General features: G+C 44.5%; 4 protein-coding genes across 9 annotated transcripts in view; 3 read left to right on the top strand and 1 right to left on the bottom strand.

Moving 5' to 3' along the window:
* The window catches only part of PARP9 (poly(ADP-ribose) polymerase family member 9), a 32483-nt gene extending 27876 nt beyond the window's left edge, over window positions 1-4607 (bottom strand). Inside the window, exons 1-3 of one of the 5 annotated variants that reach the window (XM_079765703.1) lie at window positions 4463-4607; window positions 1282-1385; window positions 325-466 (exon numbers count right to left, since the gene is read on the bottom strand). In XM_079765703.1, coding sequence (XP_079621829.1) covers window positions 325-466; window positions 1282-1296 — 157 coding nt within the window. In that variant the 5' untranslated portion in view covers window positions 1297-1385; window positions 4463-4607. Of the gene's footprint in view, window positions 1-324; window positions 467-1281; window positions 1386-3093; window positions 3244-3911; window positions 4381-4458 lie in introns of those variants that run through there. The other 4 variants (XM_079765707.1, XM_079765704.1, XM_079765705.1 and 1 more) reach the window with 4 other exon arrangements.
* Window positions 4608-4662: 55 nt separating this feature from the next.
* Window positions 4663-14836, top strand: DTX3L (deltex E3 ubiquitin ligase 3L). Its single transcript, XM_079765746.1, has 5 exons — window positions 4663-4852; window positions 5771-5976; window positions 9009-10469; window positions 10862-11079; window positions 12198-14836. The coding sequence occupies exons 1-5, from the start codon at window positions 4678-4680 to the stop codon at window positions 12265-12267; spliced, it is 2130 nt and encodes a 709-aa protein (XP_079621872.1). The 5' UTR covers window positions 4663-4677; the 3' UTR covers window positions 12268-14836.
* A 5437-nt stretch (window positions 14837-20273) lies between these two features.
* Window positions 20274-25196, top strand: part of PARP15 (poly(ADP-ribose) polymerase family member 15) — a 46152-nt gene continuing 41229 nt past the window's right edge. For both annotated transcript variants that reach the window (XM_079762131.1, XM_079762130.1), the window contains exon 1: window positions 20274-20483. In XM_079762131.1, the coding sequence (XP_079618257.1) occupies window positions 20481-20483 (3 nt within the window). In that variant the 5' untranslated portion in view covers window positions 20274-20480. The remainder of the gene's footprint in view (window positions 20484-25196) is intronic.
* On the top strand, window positions 23013-23371 carry LOC307093872 (small ribosomal subunit protein eS21-like). The gene has a single exon (XM_079762175.1). It carries the CDS (start codon window positions 23042-23044, stop codon window positions 23282-23284), a length of 243 nt encoding a protein of 80 aa, XP_079618301.1. The 5' UTR covers window positions 23013-23041; the 3' UTR covers window positions 23285-23371.

Below are 25196 nucleotides of genomic sequence, written 5' to 3'. Positions count from 1 at the left end.
GAAGAAGTAGCATGCAGTAGCCAGATTCAATTGGCCTGCACTTTGGTAGAAAATCTCAAGTGGGCCACCCTTAGGACTAGGCAGATTCCATTTGGCTCTTACAACCCTTATTGAGCAAGGGACGATCAGTTGGTCACCTCTTCTGATCCATTTCTAGGGCTGTGGTCAGAAGAGTCTTACGTTACTGTATGTGGCAGATAAGATGTGCAAAGAAAGGGATCAATGGGAGCCCTAAGAGAAGGTGTCTGCTGATGCGCACTGCCCCTGAAGCAGTCCCCCATCTGAGGCACGGTCCGGGTTGCCACAGGTCCTACAATTACACACCTGAACACTTGCAGGGAAGAAAGTCTCCTTCCGCATTCCCCTTTTTCCACTGAGGATAGATATGAGTAAAGACTTTCTGAAACAAGTCTGAGAGTGAGGCGATCATACCTGATTTCTCATTGTAAGCTGCTGCTCCAGCATCCTGTGAAAAAATGAGAGTGGTTTTAAAAAAATTGAAGCCGAATGACTACAGATTACTGTAACAGATATAGCCTAAAAATCACAAAGCAACCGATACTCTGCTAAAAGCCCTGGGTTTGAGGGGAAGGGGAACACCTACAGGTTTGTCAATTTGTTTAATCTGTGTGCCTGAAATACTAAATATTCTAGCAAACACTGATCCTACCCCACTTCCTAGAGGCCAATCAATGCACTTCTAATTCAGGATAAGATGAAGGGTTAGAGATTAACACATAAAAAGGTCCAAAGGTCACAGCCCAAATTACCCAAACTTTCAGATAGGCCTCCAATTTCCAAAGGCTTGTGGGTTTTTCCAGACAGAACAGAGGACATGGGGACACGAGCCTCATCAGCTACACCTTCCCATCTACCAGTAAGGGCCCACTTTCAATTGCTTATTTCATGACACAAGCCTGAATGTAGAATTTTACGGTTGAAAAAATAAGGTGTCTTTTCTCAATTTCTTTGTTTTTATTCTTTCTCCATAATCCTCCTCCCCACTCGCCCCATCCAGCAAAAGCAGAATCGCTGAAATGGGTATACAGAATCAAAATGACTTTAAGGTCCCACTTTTACAAATCATCCATCCTCAGGCTGCCGCTGTTGATTAGATTAGCATATTCTGGATTCCCTTTGTCTCACATGGTACAAGGAGAAACTTTAATTAGGCTATTAATACCAAAATGAAGACCCAGATTTCTTGCTATTATGGGAGGAACTATTCATGTGCTGATCAAAGTTCATGATTTACATATGTTTATATATAAGTACTTTTACCTTAGAAAACTCCATCCTCTAGGACCTTGGGGGTCTTCCAATGTTTGTACCCTGTTTTGCTTTTCCAAGCATAGACTGCTGTTCCCAAATATGATGGTCCACTTCTAGGAATGAATACAAAGGATGCAATAAGCACTGACCAGAGTCTTAGGGAATTTGGTAAGAACGCACCATAGGAAAACTAAACAGGATGATTTCTGGTCATTAGTAGGTTATAGTTTTACCAGTGAAAAAGCACTATTGTTTTGCTGCCATAGTTACTGTTTACCTTCTATCCTTTGCCATGAGGTTCCAATTGAAACTATAAAGGCAGTTCAGAAAAGGGAAAGAGACATACGGGCTACAGCAGGGAGAGCTTTATGGAGAAGGTGAGACTAGAACAAGACCTTGAAGGGTGGAACAGGTTTTTACAATTAGAAGAGGAGAATGATACCAAGTGGTAAGACTAAGCACAGCTTTCACAAAAAACAATGAGGAAAAAACCAGCCTTCTGCGTGAACATGCAGAGCCCTGGAGAGTGTTTGAAGAAAGGGTTGTAGTTTTGCTGTCAAGGGTATGTGTACTGAATTTGTGATAAATTCTTGATCTAATAAGGGGAATATCTGGATAAAAATCAGAAACTCTGAAAAAGCTATTTTAATGATTTTCTATCTAATAGGTGGAAATGAAAATGCTTAATGACACAGTTGCCTACACTTGTTGTCCAGCGTTGGCAACAGGCCTCTGAAATGATTTGTAATGCCTTTGCAATAGGAAAAATTTTGTGTAGCTATCTGCAGCATCAGAGCACTATTATTCTTCCATGTCAGGAAAAACAGCAAGTTCAGTCCAATCCTCAAGTCCCAGGACAAGATGCATTTTTGCCTCCAGAGGGCACTGCTGTTTTCAGAAAAGAAGGAAGTCTGGCTGGGGCTTTTGCTTCCTATGGTGTTACTCTTGTTTGTTTGTTTTTTTCCTTTAGGTCAGGCTTTAAAGGCGTAGGGATGTGTGTGTGTGCGTATATATCTCCAAAGAAATCAGGAACAAGGAGCATACTGCCCATAATACAGTCTCTTCAATTTTAATAATAACACCAATAGCAACAAAAGCCTTCCCAACTTTCCATCACTGGTTCCTACGGAGTTCTTTTCTCTGCACGGGAACATGAAGAAACGGACTCTCCTCTAGCCAATTGCCTGCTCAGCCCACTGTAGTGGGTTCCTGCCTCACCCCCAGTACTCCGCTCATCAGTGTCCTCCATGAGGTTAACCTCAACAGACTCTCTTCTATATTTCATTGTGTCCCAAAACTCTGCTTTCTTAGCAGAAGTGAACCATCTTCACTTGGTTCTTTTGTTACCTTTCACTTTACCTTTACAGGGCTTTGGCCTGGATTCACCTTCCTATCCTCACCCGACTCCCTCCAAAGTCCATGCTTTCTCTCCTAGATGCCACAGTTCAATCAATGATAATACCATTTATCCACTCAAGTCAGAAATCTAGAATCTTCTCTTTTGTCCCTTAAACAACCTATCAATTAGGTCTAAACACCTAAGTCACTTAACGCTCCTATCCTTCTTACCCACTGACCACTTCACTTCAGGGCCTCAGGGCCTCTTGCCTGAGCTATGTCAACACATTCTCTTTAAAAATTTAAATGTACTTAATTTTACATTTTATTGTTTGAATAGATGTTATGTTTCCTGGTTCAAATTTAGAAGTGTGAAAGGCTCCCTCCTACCCCGAACTGCAGAATCATAAAGTCTATGCAGTTGTAATTCTGATAGTACTGCCAAATTGCTTTCCATAAAGACTGACCCATTTCCAGTCTTACCAGCCATGTGCAAAAAACTTTATCTCTGGCTTCTCTGCCTTCATTCATCCCTGCTTGGACATGTGTCCTCCACATGGTTGTCAACACCATCTTTCCAAAATGCACATCTGACAACCCTTCCGGTTCTTCCCACTGATATTCATGCCTTTCACTGTCCAGACCCGTGTTGTCTGTCCAGTGTGGACCATTAGCCACACGCAGCTCTTGAGCTCCTGAAGTGTGGCTAGTCCCACCTGAGATGTGACGTAAGTGTGAGATAAACACTGAATCACAAAGACTCGGAATGACAGAAAGAATGTAAAACATCCAATAAGCCAGTCAGATAAAGACAAGTATCACATCACCTCACTCATATGTAGAATCTAAAGGACAAAATAAACATGAACAAAACAGATCCAGAGACATAGAGACATGGAACTGACAATGGTGTGGTGAAGGCCTGGTGGGGAGGAGGGGGACGGGCTAGAGTGGTTCAGTGAGGAAAAAAATGGGTACATCTGTATAACTTTCAACAATTAAAGATAAAATTTAAAAACGTTTTTAACATGGGTCACATGCTGAATGATTAATTTAGGATAGATATGATTACATTTATGATCTACTGAGTTAAATAACATCATTAAAATTGATTTCACTTGTTTATAAAATATGGCTCATAACATTTTAAAAATTAAAACCAGATCTTTGGTTCCATTGTATTTGTACGGACAGCACTGATCTAGCCCCTTCCTCCATCAGGTCCCTCACCCATCTCCTCTCCCCCAAGGCCCCAGTGCTCTCTGTGCCTCAGGTGCACCCCCCCATTCCCCCACCCCCACCTCTCTCTCTAAGATTTTGCCTCAAATGTCCTCTTCGAGGCCTTCAAGAGATCTGCTTCACAAGTGCACCTCCCGTTACTGGCCCGAGAGCATGCTCATCTTCATTCTCCAGTGCACGGGGCTGCCCCCGGTTCACAGTGCTGGTCAAGTCCAGGGAAGAGGACGGGAAACCAGGAGAGTCCGTCTCAAGGACCAAGTTGGAGGGAGGTAACTGGAGCTACGTCATAACGCAAGCGAACCACTTCCAATTTTTTAAAAATGCAGGTTTTAATCTGAGTCCAGAACGGGAATGACAGGCTAGCTGCGTATAACAGTAATGCTAACAACAGGAAGAGTTGGGAGGCATCACGAGCTCAGGAGAAACTTCCTTTGACTTCAGCACCTGACCGTCTCCCCCTCCCAGGGGCGGCCCCCCCCCCCCGCCCCCACTCTGCCCCCCGCCCGCTCGCCGCCCGAGCCCGAGCCCGAGCCCGCAGGAGGGGACGCCGGCCGTCGGTGCCCACCGCCCGGTCGCCCACCGCCCCGGGGGACGCGGGACGGAACCTACTCACTGCGGAGGGCCGCGGGAGAGGAGGCTGCAGGGTGAGGAGCGGAGCGGCGGTGCGGGGAACCGGGAGCGACTTCGGGGAAAGCGAAACTGAAACTTTGCCGCCGGGCGGCGGGGCGGCGGGGCGGCGGCGCGGGGGCGGGACGCACCCCCCCCCCCCCTCAGTCCAGGCCGAGCACCGTCCGGAGCCGCCGCGCAGCCCGACGCCCGTCCGCAGCCATGGCCTCGAACCCCAGCCCGCCCTCCCCGCTGCTGGTGCGGGTGTCCGAGCCCGGCCTGAACTTAACTCGGAAGCTGGAAAGCTACTTCCAGAGCCGGCGGTCGGGCGGCGGGGAGTGCAACGTCCGCAGCCTGGGCTCCGGCGCCTTCCGGGTGGAGTTCTTGGAAAGGGCAGGTGAGCGGCAGGCCTGGGGCCGGGGTGGGGGTGGGGGTGGGGGTGGGGGGCAAAGGCCGACCCTGGGGTCCAGCCTCACGGGATTCCAGGCAGACCCAGAGCCAGCCGATTAGGGAAAAGGGCGGGAGAAAGCTTGGCACCGCCTGGGGGAGGTGGGGGGGAGGGAGACAGGACCTGGGGTCTCTTCCCGCCAAGAGACGCAGCCCCCACGAGGGCAGAGCCCAGAGGTGCCCGGGCGCTGATCTGGCCTGCCTGCACCTTACCGCGGGCACCTTCCAGCATCCTGGCCCTGACTCCTCTTTCTCTGCTCCAACACCTTCCCGTCCCCCAGAGGCCTGTCGCTCCTGGCTATTTTAGATATTCCACTTGTATGTTTTAAATAATTGTTCCATTGGTTTATTTATGAGGATTACAAAAATAATAGATGCCCGCCATGGAAAAGAGAGAGAAAAAAAGAATAAAGAACAACACCTGGAGATAAGCAATGTGAACATTTTGGTCTATTTCTTCCAGCCTTTTTCTATACGGGTCAGTCCGCACATGTATATTTACAGAATTCTGAGTCTGCACTGCCGACTGCCATCTCAGTCCCTGTGTGGTTGTTTTTTCCAATCTTTCCATGAGTATTATCCCATCTGATTGAAAAAGGAAACCGAGACAGTTTCAGAGACATGACTTGTCACGAGTTGTCGATGTTTTATTATCCTTGAGCTTTCATTTGTGCAAGAAAATGGAAGCTGCCCATGTGAGAGTTTTGAATAGTTCCCTCACATTCCCTAACATAAACACCCTCCCAGCATGCCAGGAGCAGCCCTCACTGGGAGGGTGCTTGGGCAGGGTACAGAGGCCTGAATAGAGGATTATTTGAAATCACTCCCTTGTTTTTGTGTATGTGTGTGTTTAATGTCTCCACTGAAGCTAAGAAGGGAGTGTTGGAAAAAGAAGAGCATCAAATTCTGGTTGACGACAAAATTGTGACTATTTCCCTGGAACCCACTGAAAATTCAGTAGAGAAGAATGGAATGTCTCCAGTGCACACACACTCACAAGAAGGGGCAAGGTCTGGTGAGAAGCATCCAAATGAAGAACATATTCCTAATTCTGTGGATTCCTGTGTCCAAAAGGTGAGTATTGAAAGGAGGTAGGTGTGTATTTGCAACTTCCTCTCCAGTCACCATATATTTCATTATTGTCTCACAACCATTGGCTGAGGACTTACTATGAGCCAGGCAGTGTTTCAGGTACTGGGACCCAGAGGACAATAAGTCCCTGCAGGGGGGGGGGAGGGGGAACACTACATAAAAGGACAATAAGCAAGTAAACCAAATAAGACCAAATTTTACACAGTAATATGTGCCAGGGTGAGGAAGGGGAAGGAGGTCTTGCTACTTCTGACCAGGAGTCAGAGACAAAGTCTGAGGTGACATTTGGCCTGTGACTTGAATGAGAAGGAGCTAGCCATGCCAAGAATCATTTGACAAATCAATAGCAACTGCCTACTGTGTGCCAGGCACTGTCACAGAAGCTGGGGACACAGCCAGCTACATAGCAGACCCTGCCCTCAGGGACCTTACATTCTAGTGAGGGATACAGATCCTGATAGTAAACAAATCCTCCTCCTATATAATAAAAGCCTAATATGCAGATTGACTGAACAGTAGAACGAACAGTCTCTATGATGCGCACTGACCATCAGGGGGCTAACGCTCAACACAGGAGCTGCCCCCCAGCCCTCAGGCCCCAGACCAGCCAAGGCAGGTGCCAGCAGGGCCCGCCCCACCCCCAATTGCCCCGCAGATCGGCCCTGATCACAGGCCAGGCAAAGGGACCCCACCCGTGCACAAATTCTAGTGAGGGATACAGATCCTAATAGTAAACAAGTCCTCCTATATAATAAAAGGCTAATATGCAGATTGTCCCCTTGGGGGTTCGACTGCCTGCTATGATGTGCGCTGGCCACCAGGGGGCAGTGTGGAACAAACAAAGGCCCCAGGAAGCAGCCGGAAGGCCTGGATCAGCCCTGATCACCGGCCAGCCCTGGGGACCCTACCTGTGCTCAAATTTCACACACTAGGCCTCTAGTAGATTTATAATAAAACTAGAGGCCTGGTGCACGAAATTCATGTAGGGGGGAGGGTGTCCCTCAGCCCGGCCTGCGCCCTCTCGCAATCTGGGACCCCTTGGGTAGTGTCCCTAGGCCTAGCCAGTGATCAGGGCCTATCGGGGCTTTCCTTCCCCTGGCTGCTGGCAGCTGGCCCCACCCCTGCTGCTGCCACAGCTAGACATCTGTGCGGTGCTGCCTCCTCCCTCCCCTGCCACCAGTCGCCTCCCTCTGCGAGCGACAGGCGTGGGATGCGATTGCTTGGCTGGCCTAGGCCTTCTTCTATGGGGAGATTGCTGGCTGGCCCTGCACACCCGCCACAGCGTCGCTGGCTAGTGGCCTGGGCCTCCCTCTGTGGGGCCCCCAGATCGCAGGGCCCCCAGATGGATCGCCCTGCAGAGGGAGGCCCTGCCCACCCACTGCAGTGCTGCCAGCCAGGTAGCCTGGGCCTCCCTCTTTGGGGCTATCGCTCACCCAGCCGGGGCTCTACGATCAATCGCTGTACAGAGGGTAGCCCGGGCCTCCCTCTTTGGGGCGATCACAGAGCCCCTTCTACCTCCCAAATTGATTGCCTCACCTGGGCCTCCCCCTGCGGGGTGATCATGGGGTGATGGTGGGGCCCCCAGACCAATCACATCACACCCACCTTGGCTGGCCTGGCACTGGTGCGTGTCATAGTGTGGTCATCCAGAAGGTCGTCCAGGTGGTCTGCTGTTTGGTCGTTTGGTCAATTTGCATATTACCCTTTTATTATTATAGATGTCTGACAGTGATAAGCGCTAGGAAGAAGAATAAAGCAGGGTAAATGACAGTGACAAGACCACTACTTTGGGCTATCTGGAAAAACCTCTTGAATGAGGTAACATCTGAGTAGAGACATGCATGAAGTAAGGGAGCTAGCTCAGTGGATATTGGGGGAAAGAATGTTCTAAGTTGAGGGGAACACAAGAGCAAAGGCAAGATGGGAGCTTACATCCTGAGCCCCAAAACTTCAAGAAAGGAGGTCAGTGGGCTAGAGGGCAGTGAGCAAGGGAGAGAGTGATATGAGAGGAACTTGAAGAGATAACCAGAAGTCAGGTTTTTGGGGATGAAAGTAAGGACTTTGGATTTTCACTTAAATGTTAGGGGATTCATCAGATGGTTTTGAGCCAGGGGAGTGGAGTGATCTGGTTTATGTCTCTAAAGGATCACTTTGGCTGCTGCATGGATAACTGATTTTAGAAAGGGGCTAGAGTGGAAGGTCAGAGCCCAATTAGGAGGAGTTGCTGTAGGCCAAGTGCAAGATGAGAATGGCTTGGACTTTGGGTGGTTCTAATCAAGGTGTAAGAAGTGGCTGGATTCAGTAAACATTTTGAAGGAAGATCCAAAAAGTGGATGTTATATGCAGAGGAAATAGCATGTGCAAAAGACCTTGAGGGGGGGAAAAAACATTAGAAATCTTTTTTTATTCCATTTAATTTGCCTATATTTTTTTTAGCCTAATTTGTTGTGCTTGCCTTATACTTGAGCTACTAAAGGCTCAGGTTTAGAGGACTCAGCAACATTGCATGCACTTAGGTGTTTTGTTAAAAAAAAAAAAGGAGGGGGATTGAAGACTAGAAAACACAGAGGAAAAAACATCCTCCTCAGATTTATGGGTCCCTTCCTGGCTTACAGACTCTTTTGTGAGAACCACAGCAGCTTGCTTGAAAAGACAAAGTGCCTTCCCTCCATCAAACAGATAGTGGCAAATCCAGATTGCTTGTCCACAGAGCCTTTAAAATATGCTCATGTCCAGGCTCTACATTTACATCAGAATCTCTGGAGATGTGCATAGGTCTTGGCTCCCCCCCCCCCCCCCCCCTTTTAACTTCCCAGGTGGTTCTAATGTGCAGACAGGGCTGAAGCCTCTCTCTGGGCTATAGTGTGCTCCATCCTCTGTGAAAAGGATTTGAAATAACAAATCTTCTAAGGGAGGACATAGTAGTTATTTCTCTAGTCTTTAGACATTCTCCTTAGAAGAGACTGTAGGCCTGGATGTCTGAAAGATTTCATTTGTTCCTTTTAAATTTTCAGATCTTCCTTACTGTCACAGCTGACCTGAACTGTCACCTGTTCTCTAAAGAGCAGAGGGAACACATAACCACTCTCTGCCCCAATGTCAAAAAAATGGAGGGCTACGATGGAATTGAGAAGGTGTGTGGTGACTTCAGAGATATTGAAAAAATACATGACTTCTTGAGTGAGCAACTCCTAAAAAGTGAGCAGAAACAGGAATCGGCCCCTTTGACAACAGAGAGGGAGCCACTCCATCAGCAGGACCAGGACAGCTACGTTTCTCCCTCTGAACCAAGAACGAAGTCAGAAGGAAAAAGCAGTTGTTGCCAAGTTCCCTTGCCTTTATTTGAATACTTCAAATATACCTACCCTGAAAAAATGAACTCGATAGAGAAAAGATTTGGTGTAAAAATAAAAAGCCAGGAGAGTTCTCCGAATGTAGTCTCTTTATACTTCACCTCAAGTCAATCTGGTGACCTCAGAGCAGCCGAAGAGACTTTTACCAGTGAATTTCAGAAAAGCATAGGAAATATGGAGCAGGAATATGTTGCATTAGCAGACAAGAAGCAGGCAAATAAAATCAAGCAGGGACTATCACATTTTCTTGTCCCTCAAATCTCTGAAAGTCGTATCAAGGTACCTGTGAAAATATTGACTCCCACGTGCATGGTGAATGGGATTGAGGTTGACACGGCTCACTATAAGTTTTTAGAAGCTGAATTATCCCAGGAGATACCAGAGATAGAAAAAAAGTACAACACTCAAAGTAAGATTTTGGGGAAAGGTCATAAAACCAGCATTCTATTTGAACCTAAGGACAAGGAGTTAGATCTGTCTGTGCATGCTTATGCAAGTTTCATTGATGCCTATCAGCATGTTTCTTGTCAGCTGATGAGAGAAGTTGTTTCACTGAAACCTTTGGGCAAGGAGAGAAAGGACTTCTATGGGATCAAGTTTGCTGATAACCTTAGAAAAAGACATCCAGGTGTAGACTTTGTGGTAAATCAAGAATCAGTTACTTTTTTTGGATTGCCAAATCACATAGCAAAGGCAAAACAATATGTCTTACAGACAGGGGGCATGTCCCCATTAGCTGGAGAGAAATCGAATAAGGATCGTGAAACACCCATGGACGTTGATAGTAATGATTCAGAAACATTTTTACCAACATCCCAGCCCTCTGCCAGTTCTGGGGCATCAGGAATGAACAAGGAAGAGGATATCTGTATCATCTGTTTGGAGCCCATTGCTAACAAGCTAGTGCTACCAAAGTGCAAGCACGAATTCTGCACCCCTTGTATCAACAAATACATGACATATAAGCCAGTCTGTCCTGTGTGCCAGACTGTTTATGGTGTCCTAAAAGGGAATCAGCCAGAGGGAACGATGTCTGTCGATTACGTAAGAGATTCACTTCCAGGTTATGAAACCTGTGGCTCCATCGTGATTAAATATGATATGAGAGGAGGCATACAAACAGTAAGTGTTTCTGAGATCCCTGTGTTTCTTTCCACTGTGCTAGGATTACCAGTGCCAAAGAGACTGCTGTTGCCAATTAGTGGGTTTCCCAGGGACTTATTTCTATGGTCATGTTTCTAAGGCTTTAAGTAGTGATGAAGTTAAGTGTTAGCTTAGAACTTACCTTTTGTGTCTGTTAAGGGGGAGGAAGGGTGGGTGGTGATTATATGTTAGGGTGGATGGTATTCCCAGCATGAATTTAGGGAAAGAGGAGAAATATGAATTATTGGGAATATGAGCAAAATTTCTATACTTTGTTTTTGTTTTTACTTACTCTATCTGCAAATGAACACATCTATCCTCTATAGTAAAATTTAGACTCCTGAGTGTGACATTGTTTTGTCTTCACACAGAAAGAGCACCCACACCCAGGAATGCCATATTCTGGAACACACCGAACTGCATTCTTGCCTGCTAATGAGGAAGGAAAGGAAGTTTTGACACTGCTTCAAAAGGCCTTTGACCAAAAGCTAATTTTCACAGTGGGGGATTCTCGAGTTACAGGAGCGTCAGACGTCATTACATGGAATGATATCCACCACAAAACCTCCAGGAGTGGGGGACCAGCAAAGTGAGAAGTTCTGAAATACAATGATTGCTAAACAGAATTTAGAGGTTGTAAGCTATGGCAATTTGAGCATATGGCTGTAAGGGACTATTTATAGCAGTGGGATTGAATACAGTCTTTTTTTAAAAATATATATTTTATTGATATTTTACTGAGAGGAAGGGAGAGGGATAGAGAGCTAGAAACATAGATGAGAGAGAAACATCAATCAGTTGCCTCTTGCACGCCTCCTACTGGGGATGTGCCTGCAACCAAGGTACATGCCCTTGACCGTAATCGAACCTGGAATCTTTCAGTCCATAGGCTGACGTGCTATCCACTGAGCCAAACCAGTTAGGGCTGGATACTGTCTTTTGAGAGATGTTAATCTTAAAGGCAGAACGATCAGTTCCCATAACCTTCTAACTGTATGATACAGTTATTATACAGTTATTAAATTTTTCATAAAAAGGCAAGGGTCTTCAGAATCCAAGATCAATGATATCTGAGATGACTTGATTTGTGGTTTCCTGTTTATCTGAAGGGTAGATCCTAGGAATGTTATTTACTTTGCTTTCTTTTAAGATCATCCTTCTACCCTCTCCTCCCATCAGTCCATAGAGATCCTTAATTTACTTGGCTAATAGTACTCTAGAAAAGCTCTTATTTAATGTTGTGAAAGTTGTATTGTAGGCAACCCAATTGTTCTCAGTAAAATTCAGATAGAATATCTCTGATCCTTAATATTCAGATGGGTCCTGAGATTTTTGAAAATTCTCCTGTAGCATATACCACATATATAATAAAAATATATACTATACTATATTTTTATATGTAACATGTTTTTAATACATTTTATATATTTATTTTTTATATATTTATAGTAGAGGAAGTATAACTTTATTAGAGTCACTACTTACCACAAACTGAAAATGAAAAGTCTTGCTGGGAGGCAGATCCTAGACAGACAGCTAGGCTCACTCACTAGCTGAATGATTCGCATCTGCACACTTACAAGTGATTATAATTCATCCGCCTCCAGGATTGCTTGTTAATGTTTGCAACACAATGTTAATGCCAGGGACCTGCTGTACAGAATCTTTAAAACCATGTGTGAAACTAAGAGGCTTTTCCTTTTGCAGCTATGGCTATCCTGATCCTGATTATCTGAAACGCATCAAGAAGGAGCTGAAAGATAAAGGAATTGAGTAAGAAGACTGCTGGAAGGATATTTGAGCCAAGCGTTCCAAAGACACAGTTGAAAAGGCAGAGTAAATACCAATGTAAATCTTAATGTAGAAACAACCTTTAAAAATACTCATCTCAAGGAGATTCACGTAAGAGTAAGAATCTGGTAGTCTCTCATTTCTGGATTGTCACTTTTTATGGAAGATAAAAGCCCCAAAGATCTACCAGTATGTGATTTTTGCTACAGAGGTCTTGTGCCTCATTCTTGCGTCATTGTTGGGGGGAATGGAGTACTGTGGGTCTGAAATCATCTTTGTGCTCTTCAGTTGAAATATTGGCTGCCAATTGATCCTTTTTAAATTACCTTCTCTGGGTGGTCCTTTAGTTTTTGTTGGTTGGTTGGTTGGTTGGTTGGCCCTTTAAGTACCCCAAAGGTAAAATCCTAGTGTGAATGGGTGAGGGGAGAGGCTTTGGTAAAGGAAAATTAAGACACATTTCCCTCCCTGGTGGCCAGTAAAATGGCCAGGAGCAAAAATTGGGCAACCTTTGCTAATAAATAGTATAAGGCTATTATTTTTCATGACATAGAGCCTGGTATATACAGTTGGTGCATAATATATTTTTGCTGCCTGATTCAGGATGCTAATACCCCAGCAGAGGGATATATATACTCCCTAAATCTTTAGCAGAGGCAGGAGTAAGAAGCCATTTCTGAAGTCTTCACCACTGATTTGGAAAACTGAATTTCTTATCTGCTTATCACATCCCAGCCTCTCTCTGAAAATGATGAACAAGATGTCTTTTTCTTTTCCTAAAGAGACACACACACACACACACACACACACACACACACATTTTTGGTTAGAGGGTAATAGTTAATATTTATTGTGGACTTACTTTGTCCCCTTTATAAGATCTTTATATCTGTGTGATTGATACTATTAGTATCCCTATTTTATAACTGAGAAAACTGATTAAAAGAAAGGATACCTTGACAAAGGTCACATAGTTAATAAGTAGAAGTGCTGGGATTTGAAGGAGATAGTTTGGCTGCAAGGCTTCTACACCCCAGAGCTATACTGCCTCCCATAGGGGGACTTCTCCATGGAGTGACTGAGGAGTTCCTGTTATTCTGGGCTTCTCTCAAAAAATGCATTCCTACACATTGCTCACAGCACATTTCCTCCAAAGAAGTCCTATTTGAAGAACTTAAAAACCCAGAATCTTTTCCTTTATCTAGAGAGTTGAGGAAGCTTAAACTAAATGATAGGCCTTTAAAAATATTAGATGATACATTTAATTTTTGATTATTCATTAAAGTCTTAACCATTGTGAGTAGTTATTTTGTATCTATTAAACTTTTAGCTAAATTTGCTTCAAAAAACCAAAAGTTTGGTTCCTGCTTAGGTCTAGATCCTTGATTACAATGTAGTGTATGCATTGGCATTTTAATGGTGTGAGTGGTTGGCGAGCTTTAGATTGTTGCTTTTGCTCTGTGTGAGGAATTATCAGCTGTATCTGCTTCAAATAAAGTTACATATTAGGAACAGATGGTCTGTGTTCTTTCCCTACTCCTTTTTTCTTTTTCCTTAGGTTGAGATTCTGGTGGTTTCCTACAACACATACAGTGCACAACAAAAGTACTTTGACTTCATTGCTGTCATTTTCAGCTGTGAAAAATCACATTTCTTAATATTTTTCCTCCTTAACACAAAGGTAAGAGTAGGCTGCAGTTTCATCTCTTTTCTCCTTCTTCCCACACCAACTACCCCTTGGATTCAACTAATTTGCTAGAGTGACTCCCAGAATTCAGGAAACCAATTTACTCCCTAGATTATCTGTGTATTACAAAAGGATAAAACTCAGAAACAACCGACCAGATGGAAGAGTTGCACAGGGCAAGGTATGAAGGAAAGAGCATGGACTTCCATGCCCTCTGAACATTCCATTCTACCAGCACCTTCACTTGATCACCAACCGAGAAGCTCTCTGAACCCTGTCCTTTTGGAAGCTTTATTACATAGACAGTTGATTAAATCATCAACCATTGGTGATTTAACTTCATTTCCAGCTCCTCTCTCCTCCCCAGATGTCAGGAGTGGGACTGAAAGTTCCAACCCTCTAATCATGTGGTTGGCTCCTCTGGTAACCAAACCCTATTTTTAGTCACCTTGATGGGGAGCATAAGACATTTTTGTGGGCTAGCAATCTGAATTTGTTCCAGTAATCTGCCTTCTGCACACCTTTGCTAGCCGATAGTTAACTCCATGTGTGAAAGAATGTAGGAGACTAGCAGCCGGACTCTGTACCTAGTTAATCAGTGTCCCTAATGCACATTCCTGAAGTCACTGCCCCTTCCTTAATTATCTGGTATTGCAAGACCTATTTACCTAAATACTTCCAATTTATAAGGGGCCATAAACCAGATTAACAGCTTAACTAGAGGGAGGTCACTGGCACCATCCAGGATGGGCATTAGAAATAATCTAAACTATTCTAACTGACTCGAGGGGGGCTTGGCGAGTCCACTACAGAAACTTGGTAGTTAGGAAACAAAGAAACTAAAATATATAAGGAGAAAATCTCATTGTCTAAGTTGTTCAGGATCTGGATCTTTGAGTCCCCTGAACCAGCAGCACTGCTTTGAATAAAGGCTTTTCCTGAACCTCCGAGTGTCCAACTGTCTTCTTACACGCCAATTCCATAACAACCTCGTTATAATAAGTCACTTCATTAACATAAAATACATCTTTATGGGCTTTCAGCTTTTGGGAAATTCCAAGGATCTTAGGAGTTCTGTGCCACAAACTGGGACAGATACCAAATACATATTTCCTATTATAAATCACAACATCACAGGTGTCATCAAAGCAATCATTAGCAGAAAAATCAAACCTTTGTGCTACTTCTTACATTTATCTTGGGGTGTAGTACTGGTTTTGCTTTGATTGCCAAATGGGAGTTGGGTACCATTTTCTTTTCTATTGGTTGGGTTCTGAGTCCTCCAAAACAGAGCCTTAGGCAAAAATCAAGATGTTAGCAACTTGTTTGGGAGGTGCCAACCCAGATCAGTGAAGGAAGGACAAACAAAAAGGGAAGTGAGGCCAACTAAGATGTGATACAGTACAATGCCATGGGTTATCATTCCAACCACTGCTTCTCACGGAGCTTTGAAAAGACACAGCAGGTCACTCTACAGCTTTATTTGCTTAGCATGGGAGTCGAAAAGGACTGCGGAAATGGTGATTTTATAGAGGAGGAACCTTTGTTTTAGTTCCTGGGAAAACAGACAATATAAAATATATTACAGTAATAGTACATTGATATATAGTCTTAATGGCACCTTTGGCTTCTCCCTCTTGTCCTACATGTTCATCATCACTAGTCCTGCCTCTCCTTCACTTCAAATCTTACTACCCCATTGGTATTTTCATAGTTCTCTTACCAGAATGATTACCCACATAAAACTTTCTCTGTCCCCATCTCTCTTCCTCCTCCTACTGCAAACTACCTTCTGAGAAAAATAGCTCTGATCTCATCACTCCTCTGATGATATACCATTAGTGATTCTCTAATGCCCAGAGCAGTGCTTGTGAAACTTGATCTTGTGTCAGAATCATTGGAGGGCTCAATAAAATGCAGATTGCTAAGACCCATCCCCAGAGTTTCTGACCCAGTAGGTGTGAAGTTGGGGCCATGAATGTGCATTTCTAACAAGTTTCAACTGCTGTTACTGCTGGTGGTGGTCTTCAGTCCACATTTTTGAGGGCCACTGGCCTAGAAACTCCCCAGCATGGCCATCAGGGGTTTCTCATTCTACTTTGCTTAGCTCATGTCCCTTCCTCCTCACCAAGCTCCTATAGTCTAGTCACACCAGACCACCAGCTTTTCCAAATCATAGTCCATACATTTATTATTATGGCCTTTGCTCTATGCATTCTCTCTCTAGAATGCCCCTCCACCTCATTCTTCTTTTACGAATCTCCTACTCATCATTTAAGGTCTCAAATGCCACTACTGCAGAAACTTTCATTCAATCTTGTCTCCAAATTATGAATCACATAATTCCCTGTGTTCCTAATAATCTATATATATAAAAGCCTAAATGACTGGCCGACCAGCCTACCGTTCGACCAGCCAACCGGTAGCTATGACATGCACTGACCACCAGGGGGCAGAGGCTCAACGCAGGAGCTGCCAAACTGTGGTCACTTGGCAGCTGTGGTTCTCAGGTGACACCTCCGGAACTAGAGAGTAGGGAGCCTGATTCCGGGGTGTGTCACCTGAGAACCATCCTCTCGCAATCCAGGACCCCTAAGGGGATGTCGGAGAGCCAGTTTTGGCCCAATCTCCACAGTCCAGGCTAAGGGACCCCATCGGTGCACAAATCTGTGCAATGGGCTTCTAGTTTATATATATATATATATATATATATATATATATATATATATATATATATATAAATAAATGTTGTTGTTGCAGAAGACCAAATAAACCAAGCGACACTTCAAAGAAGAGGATGGACAGTCACTGTTTAATACACTGGCGGACTCAGGGAATAGCCTTCCAAATATGAGTGAAGAAACATGCATAGGAAATGGGAGCTGGGAGTGGACACCACTTTGCCTGTGTTCCCATCAGTTATCCACAAGGAACATTATAATTTTATTCCTTTATTGTAGAATAAATCTTGCTGGTGTTTCAAAAAAAAAAAAAGAAAAAGAAACATGCATGAGGCTTCTTTTTATATCTCCCTTTGTCCCGCAAATGTGGATTATTCTCTGGTCCTTTTCGAGGGCCTTGCAAGAAGGCCCCCAGGTGTTGGGGGTCTCAGGCCATATCTGATGGTTTGGTCTGGTGCCAGCATTAATAACCCTCCCTCCGGGGCAGTGCACTGTTCACAGTAACAGGTTCTACAAGACCAGTATCTGGGAAGGAGGTAGTGACTTAATTATAGGTTATCAAGAATGTACACTGAGCTTGCTGGCATGGATTCAGATCACTAGCCTCCAAATATCAGGGTTACATTGGAATTAGCCATTTTTAGCCTTCTCATTGTGAATCCTGAGAAAGAAGATACACTAAAAAGAGCTGCTAGTGGCTAACTGGGCTCAAATTAAAAACAAATAAATAAATAAACCAAAGCATCCTGGCAGCCATTTTTACACAGGAACCTCTCATGTAAACTGCACTTCAGGGAAAAACCTGCACTGAATTATCTGCCTCTGCCCTGAACTGCCTGCCTGTATGGTGTTTCTGCCATCTCAGCCAGCCCTTATAAAGGAATTCCTGAAGTCCTATTTCAACCAATAAGACTGAGGCTTTTCCCATCTAATCAGAGCTGTGCAGCTATATCCCCACCTGCTTCTTCACTAACCAATCGGAATGGCTCGGATCAATAAGGACAATGTCTTTTGAAACAATCAAACAGTGAGGATTTGGAGTCCTCATTTGCATGAGGACAGGCCAATCAGGGACCAGGGGCGGGGACTTCAGTCTATATAAGTCTGCTTTCCTCTGACCCTGAGAGCACACTTTCTCTTTCCACCAGAAACTGTGTTTCCCTGTCTGGAGCTGAAACTCAGAAGATGTCTCACTGGAGCGGAGTGGGATAGACCAGCACAGGCCAGAGCAGACTGGCACAGAGCAAAGCAGATGAGTGAGGAGAAGAGCAGAGCTATTTAGCTCGAGAGGGGCCTGACCCAAGGGCCACCTCACACCCCTGCTGTATCACAATGAGCTGTTTTGCATTAAATAGAGTTTCCTTCTTACTGCACCCCACATGGGAGATTCTCATTGAATTGGTCCCAACAACCATCAGTTGATAATGCAGATGTGATGTCAAGAATCACTTACCCAGCTTTCTTGTGATGATGTTGAGCATTGACTTCTAAGTACTGCAGCAACCCCATTCTCATGCCCTCTGATGATTGACTGGGTTTGGCAAAGGGAGGTACCAGCAAGAGATTGGAGGTTCATGGAAGAGAGTGGTTGGGGGACTCACTCCCCTTGCTGTTTCCCAAAATCCATGGTTCTCTTGCAATGTCTCGCTCCTATAGGTATGGCTCTTCCCAGTCTCAGTACATGCCCCCTCCTTGCCCCTTTAGGCTAGATGGTAAGGAAAAGCGGTTTGGGGGTGTTTCACCATTTCTTACTGGTTTCTCTTTACTTTTTGCCCACACCCATCCAAGTGATCCCTTCATTGAACTCTCCTCAATTACCTACTTTGAGTGCACCACCTGTATTCTGCCAGGATACACCAGGTAAAAGTGTATTAGTCTGCTCTTTTGCTTCCTTCCCCTTGATTCCAGGCTTACCCCAGAGAGAAGGGATCTGTGTCCAATTCATCTTTATAATCTTAACACAATGCCAGGCATATAAAGGGCTTTGAATACATGTTGGCGGAGTTAAATAATGTCTTGTTAGGCTAGACCTGATTCCAGCCCGTCTTAGTGTGTATGAAAAGGACTCAGTATGTTTTTCTGAAGATGAGTGGGGAGGGAAAGCGGGGTGGGTTAGGAATGGGATGCCCAGGATAAAGGGGAACTAATATAGATTTTTTTTTTTAACCAGGGAGCAGAGTTTTTTGAGGTGCATGCCCAATGCCTGAGGCCCAGCTCTCTCCAACTTTCCTCTGGCTTCTCCCAGACCTTCACATTCTGGGCAGTCAATGTCCTGCCCTCACTCTCAACTAACAGTAAGGCAATGATGTTCCAGAGCAAAAAACCAACCAACTAACCAACCAACCAACCAACCAACCAACCAAACAAACAAAAAAACCCAGCCCACAAAAACAACACACACACACACACACACACACACACACACACAACAAAACAAAAACAAACAAAAAGCAGGACAAGAAAGGGTTCCTGGTGGTCCAAGTCTCACCCACCTGATTCTCTGTTGGGCCAAGCCTCCAGAGGTGGGTGGCAGTGCTGAGAGAGGAGGAAGAGTTCAGTTCCCCCATCCCAGAGGACCTGGCACCTGCTCCTGACAAAGCAAGGAATAATAGTAAAATAAAAATAATTTATACAAAATGGCTCAGACAAAAAGCTGCGGAGGGCGGAAGAGATGCCTCTGTGAGAGACTGAGATGACTGAAAGGGGCAGGAATGGGGAAAGATATGCCACTTCTAGTCTCTAACACAGAGCTCTCCAGCTGCCCAAGGACTGGAAGAGGGCTCTGGCAGGAAGGGGAGGGAACAGCAGGGCCAAGTGACCCTCAGGTGAGCAGGGTGGTGAACTGCAGGGCCTGCCCTCCCAGCTGTGTCCCACACAGCACCGTCTGCAGCTCCTTTGACAGTGAGCGCAGTAGCCCGCAATGCCTGGCCCAGCACTGTGCCTGCAACCCGGACCTGTGCTTGAAGAAGGGCGGAGGCTGCCGGCTGGCCCAGGGTGTATTCCCAATGAACATCAAGCACTGAGCAGCCACCTTCACCTGCTTGCCAAACGGCATGAAGAGGCATGGGGGCTGGTTGGCCCAGGTGCTGGACATCCGGGCCACCACAGCTGCCTCCAGTGTAGAGTGGTGGCTCTGGCACTGCCATACATAGAAGGGCAGGAGCTGTTGATCTCCGTGGGGCAGAACCACCGGGTGCCCTGAGGACAGGACCTCCTGCTGCTCCTGTGGCCCCAACTTCCTCAGTTTAGGACCCCCTGGGAAGGCCTCATGCAGGGTCCTAGAGCCCAGAGAATGCTGATTTCTAAAACATATGCTAGACACTCTACAGACTCTATCTCATTGAATCCTCACAATAATATCACGAAGGAGTTATGGCGATGCCCACTGTACAGATGCCACTGACGGAGGTTACTCCACCGAGATACGATAGAGCCCAGGATTTAGACTCAGAATTTGTCTGACAGCAGCATCTGTCCCAAACTGGTGACATAAATCCGGGGCAGCTTGTTGCTTGTTACCTCAAGATTGCAACAGAAGGCAGAAGCAGTTTTCACAGAAATGAAAATGAAACATCTAGGCACTAGCCTGTTGGGTGGGGCAGGCCGGCAGTGGGGGCAGATGGAGCTGAGGAGGGCTGCGACCAGCCCCCCGCTGCTGGCGTGAGAGTCCTGGGGCTCTGGGGCCCCATCCCCCCCCCCCCCCCCCCCCCCAAGAACTTGCACACCAAGTTGCAGGAGGACTTCCAGAGCCTGAAGACATCGGGAGGCCGGAGCTTGAGGTCAGCCAGGAGCCCGGCAGCCCGCCCGGCTTCCTGGCGCTCTTCTGCCGTGAGGATGGTGAGGGGTGCCGTGGGGGGAGGGGAGTGAGGAGGGGGCGACACGGACCTCCCGCCTGGCACTCGGCACTGGCACAGCAGGGCTGCCCAGAGACCCCACGTACCTCAGAACCCTCTTTTCTGGGGACTTTCCACCCTCACTTGTTCGGAAGAGAGTGCGGGGCATCTTTTTCCTCTCAAGTTTTAAAAACATTCCTTATAAATTAGGAATATTGGTCCTTTATCTCTGATATAAATTATGAATATTTCCTTCCAGTTTGTCATTTGTCTTTTGAGCTTGCTTATGGTGGCCTTTTTCCCTACGCAAATTTTTATTTTTTATTTTTATGTAGTAAAATGTACCAACCTTTCGCTTTACAGCATCTGGACTTCAGTCATATTTTAAAAGTTTCCCCCTACACCCAGGTTATCATCCATGCCATGCCTTTTTATACTTTTTATATTTAGATCTCTGGTAAATTTGGAATTTATTCTTGTCTATGGTTTGAGGAATGGATCTAATTTAATCTTTTTTTTTCTGAATGGGTATCCAGTTGTCCCAAAAACCAATTCTGTGAATCCATTTAAATCACTTCCTGTAGATCTTCCACTTTGTTTCATTAGTTAACTTTATTAAAAAGATTAGCATTGCCTCAGTACTTGAGATACCACTATTTCATTTACTACATTTTTTTTTTTTAATGTCATTTGGCTGTTTCTGGAACTTCTGTTCCACTGACCTGTTTATTCATCTGTTGCAGAGACTTTGTTATATATTTTAATGTCAGGGCTAGTCCCCCTACTGAGCTCTTCCTCCTCAGTGTTTCCTTAACTATTCCTCTGTTTTTATCCTTTTTATGAACTTTAGTATTAACTTATAACTTATGATCAGTGTCAAAATTGGGGTTGCATTAAATTTATAAATTACATTACAGACAGTTATCATCTTGAGATGGTGTTGAGATGTTCTAACCAAGAACAAAGGTGGCCATTTCATTTGCTCAAGTCTACTCATTCCATTTTTGGAAATTTAGAAATTTACTGCCCTGGCTGAGGAGAGGGTCCTATGCTCTATTATATTAATTTATCAACCTGCATTTCTTGAGTATCTGCTATGTTGTAGATATCTTTTTATTTTTATTGTTTAAGTGTTTTATGTGACTCCATTTAAGTTGTTATCTGTACATCTTGTTTCATTATTTGAAAATTTTTTTACCTTGGTACAATTAGTTAAACAGATATAGCATTTTATTCTACTACTTTTGGGGTGTCTACAGTTATCATTTTTAACCTATCAAGGGTTAATATTATTGTGTTTGGGTGTTTATTGTGAAGTATGAATTGATATCTAATTTTCTTCATAATGAAAACTAACATCCCAACAATATTTATTAAATTATGATTCATCTCTCCACATTCTTATTCCTCTTAATACTTCATAGATTCCACTTTTTAAAATAATATATTTTACTGATTTTTTGCAGAGAGGAAGGGCGAGAGATAGAGAGTTAGAAACATCCATGAGAGAGAAACATCGATCAGCTGCCTCCTGCACATTTCCCACTGGGGATGTGCCCTCAACCAAGGTACATGCCCTTGACCGGAATCGAACCCGGGACCTTTCAGTCTGCAGGCCGACGCTCTATTCACTGAGCCAAACCGGTTAGGGCAGATTACACTTTTTGATAAGTTAAATCTTATTTCTGGAATTTTTATTGTACTCTTGTATTATCTATTCTTAATTTAGAGCTATTTAGTTTTGTACTTGTTGTTTAAAAATGCATTTTAAAAAGACTATTTTTAGAGCAGTTTTAGATTCACAGCAAAGTTGACCAGTGGACACAGAGAGTTCCCATATACCAACTTTATTTATTTATTATTTTTAAAAATATATTTTCATTTATTTTTAGAGAGAGGGAAGAAGAGGGATAGAGAGAGAAACACCAATGAGAGAGAAACATCATCAATTGGTTGCCTCCTGCACACCCACTACTGGGGATTGAGCCTGAAACCTGGGCATGTGCCCTGATCTGGAATGGAACCAGTGAACTCTCGGTTCATGGGTCAATGTTTACCATTGAGCCACACTGGCTGAACCCACTTTTTTTTAAAAAAAATATTTTTAAATTTATTTCAGAGAGGAAGGGAGAGGGAGAGAGAGAGAGAGAGAAACATCAACGATGAGAGAGAATCATTGATCGGCTGCCTCCTGCATGCCCCACACTAGGGATTGAGTCTGCAACTCGGGCATGTGTCCTGACGGGAATCAAACTGTGACCTCCTGGTTCATAGGTTGATGCTCATTCACTGAGCCACTCTGGCCAGTCAGGCCCACCTTTATTTTTTAGAGCAGTTTTAAATTCACAGTAAAATTGGCCACGATGAAAAATGGAAGTCCCTGTTCTCCCTATAATGTCTATAAATATCTGCTCATAATCGTCTTAGTGAACAGGCAGCGTTTTTTTTTTAACATTAAAAAATATTTTTATTGATTTTAGAAAGTAAGGGAGAGGGAGAGAAACCTTAATGATAAAAGAGAAATTGGGCGCTCGTGGTGGTGGCAGCAGGCGCACTCTCAACATGCAGAACGACGCCCGCGAGTTTGTGGACCTGTATGTGCTGCGGAAATGCTCCGCCAGCAACCGCATCATGGGCGCCAAGGACCACGCGTCCATCCAGATGAACGTGGCCGAGGTGACAGGCAGGTTCAACGGCCAGTTTAAAACCTATGCTATCTGCGGGGCTATCTGCAGGATGGGTGAATCAGATGACTCCATTCTCCGACTGGCCAAGGCCGATGGCATCGTCTCAAAGAACTTCTGACTGAACTGACTGAAGAGCATCACAGATGTGAAATTTGTCATAAATAAATAGTGAAAATATAAAAAAAAAAAAAAGAGAGAGAGAGAATCATTGATCAGCTGCCTCTTGCATACCCCGCTGTGGGGATGGAGCCTGCAACTCAGGAATCAAACTGTAACCTCCTGGTTTATAGGTTGAAGCTCAACCACTGAGCTACACCATCTGGACAATACCAACTTTAAAAAGAAATCTTTATTGTTCAGATTATTAAAGATGTTCCTCTTTTTTCCCCCCATAGTTCCCCTCCACCCGGTTCCCACCCCACCCCAGGCCCTCGTCTCCCCACTCCCACTGTCCTCATCCATAGGTATAAGATCTTTGTCCAATCTCTTCCCGCACCCCATACACTCCCTTCCCCCCAAGAATTGTCAGTCCACTCCCTTTCCATGCCCCTAATTCTATTACATTCACCAGTTTATTCTGTTCATCAGATTTTTTATTCATTTGATTTTTAGATTCACTTGTTGATAAATATGTATTTGTTGTCACTTTGTTGTTCATAATTTTTTACCTTTACCTTTTTCTTCTTCTTCCTCTTCTTAAAGATACCCTTCAGCATTTCATATAATACTGGTTTGGTGGTGATGAACTCCTTTAGCTTTTCCTAGTCTGTGAAGCTCTTTATCTGACCTTCAATTCTGAATGATAGCTTTGCTGGGTAGAGTAATCTGGTTGTAGGTTCTTGCTGTTCATCACTTTGAATATTTCTTGCCACTCCCTTCTGGCCTGCATAGTTTCTGTTGAGAAATCAGCTGACAGTCATATGGGTGCTCCCTTGTAGACAACTAACTGTTTCTCTTTTGCTGCTTTTAATATTCTCTCTTTCTCTTTTGCTCTTGTTATTTTAATTATGATGTGTCTTGGTGTGGTCCTCTTTGGACTCCTCTTGTTTGGGGTTCTCTGTGCTTCCTGGACTTGTAAGTGTATTTCTTTCACCAGGGAGGTGAAGTTTTCTGTCATTATTTCTTCAAATAGGTTTTTAATATTTTGCTCTCTCTCTTCTTCTAGCACCCCCATAATTCAGATGTTGGTATGCTTGAAGTTGTACCAGAGGCTCCTTACACTATTTTCATATTTTTGGATTCTTTTTTCTTTTTGCTTTTCTGGTTGGATGTTTTTTGCTTCTTCGTATTTCAAATTTTTGAGTTGATTCGGGGGATCCTCTAATCTACTGTTGAATCTCTGTATATTATTCTTTATTTCAGTCAGTGTATGCTTAATTTCTGACTGGACTTTTTCCATTCTCTTGGCATTTTCACTAAGATCCTTGAAGGTCTCACTAAGTTCCTTGGAGGTTTCTAGAAGATTCTTGAGTAATCTTGTAACGGTGGTTTTGAACTCTGTATCCAGTAGTTAGCTTTCTTCCATTTCTTTCATTTGTGACATGTTTTTTTTGTCTCCGCATTTTGGCTGCTTCCCTGTGTTTGTTTCTATGTATTGGGTAGCTGCTAAGTCTCCTTGAGTTGGTAGAGTGTCCTATATGGCCCAGTGGCTTGGCTTCCCCAATCACCTGAGGTGGACACTATTGGTGCACCCCTTTGTGGGCAGTCTTATTGTAGTTGAGCCTTGATTGCTGTTGGTATCACTGGGAGGAATTGACCTCCAGGCCAATTGGCTGTGAGGACTAGCTGTATCTACAATAGAAGAGCTGCTGTGCAGGAGATATCCTTATGGGGCAAAACTTGCTTCAGTGGGGCTTTGGTGCTCACTTACGGATGTGAAGAGTTGCAATCTGGTATGGTCTCACACTGACCACTGGGTATACTGGCTCTTGGATCTCCAAGGAGGTGCAAAGTCAGCCCCTGCTGGGGGCCACCCAGCAGTAGTTATAGAGAGATCTGCAGATTCCTCCTCTTTGTATCGGGATTGGAAG

The sequence above is a fragment of the Cnephaeus nilssonii genome, assembly GCF_951640355.1.
Source record: "Cnephaeus nilssonii genome assembly, chromosome: 3".
Taxonomy (NCBI): Eukaryota; Metazoa; Chordata; class Mammalia; order Chiroptera; family Vespertilionidae; genus Cnephaeus; species Cnephaeus nilssonii.
This window is presented reverse-complemented; position numbering and strand designations above follow the sequence as displayed.

What these genes read in the sequence shown, in the direction of transcription:
- DTX3L (XM_079765746.1), top strand. Translation starts at nt 4,678, where the DNA reads ATGGCCTCGAACCCCAGCCCGCCCTCCCCGCTGCTGGTGCGGGTGTCC. An exon ending in TGGATTCCTGTGTCCAAAAG is followed by an intron (nt 5,977 to 9,008) that starts GTGAGTATTGAA and finishes TTAAATTTTCAG; the next exon opens with ATCTTCCTTACTGTCACAGC. An exon ending in TGAGAGGAGGCATACAAACA is followed by an intron (nt 10,470 to 10,861) that starts GTAAGTGTTTCT and finishes GTCTTCACACAG; the next exon opens with AAAGAGCACCCACACCCAGG.
- LOC307093872 (XM_079762175.1), top strand. Translation starts at nt 23,042, where the DNA reads ATGCAGAACGACGCCCGCGAGTTTGTGGACCTGTATGTGCTGCGGAAA.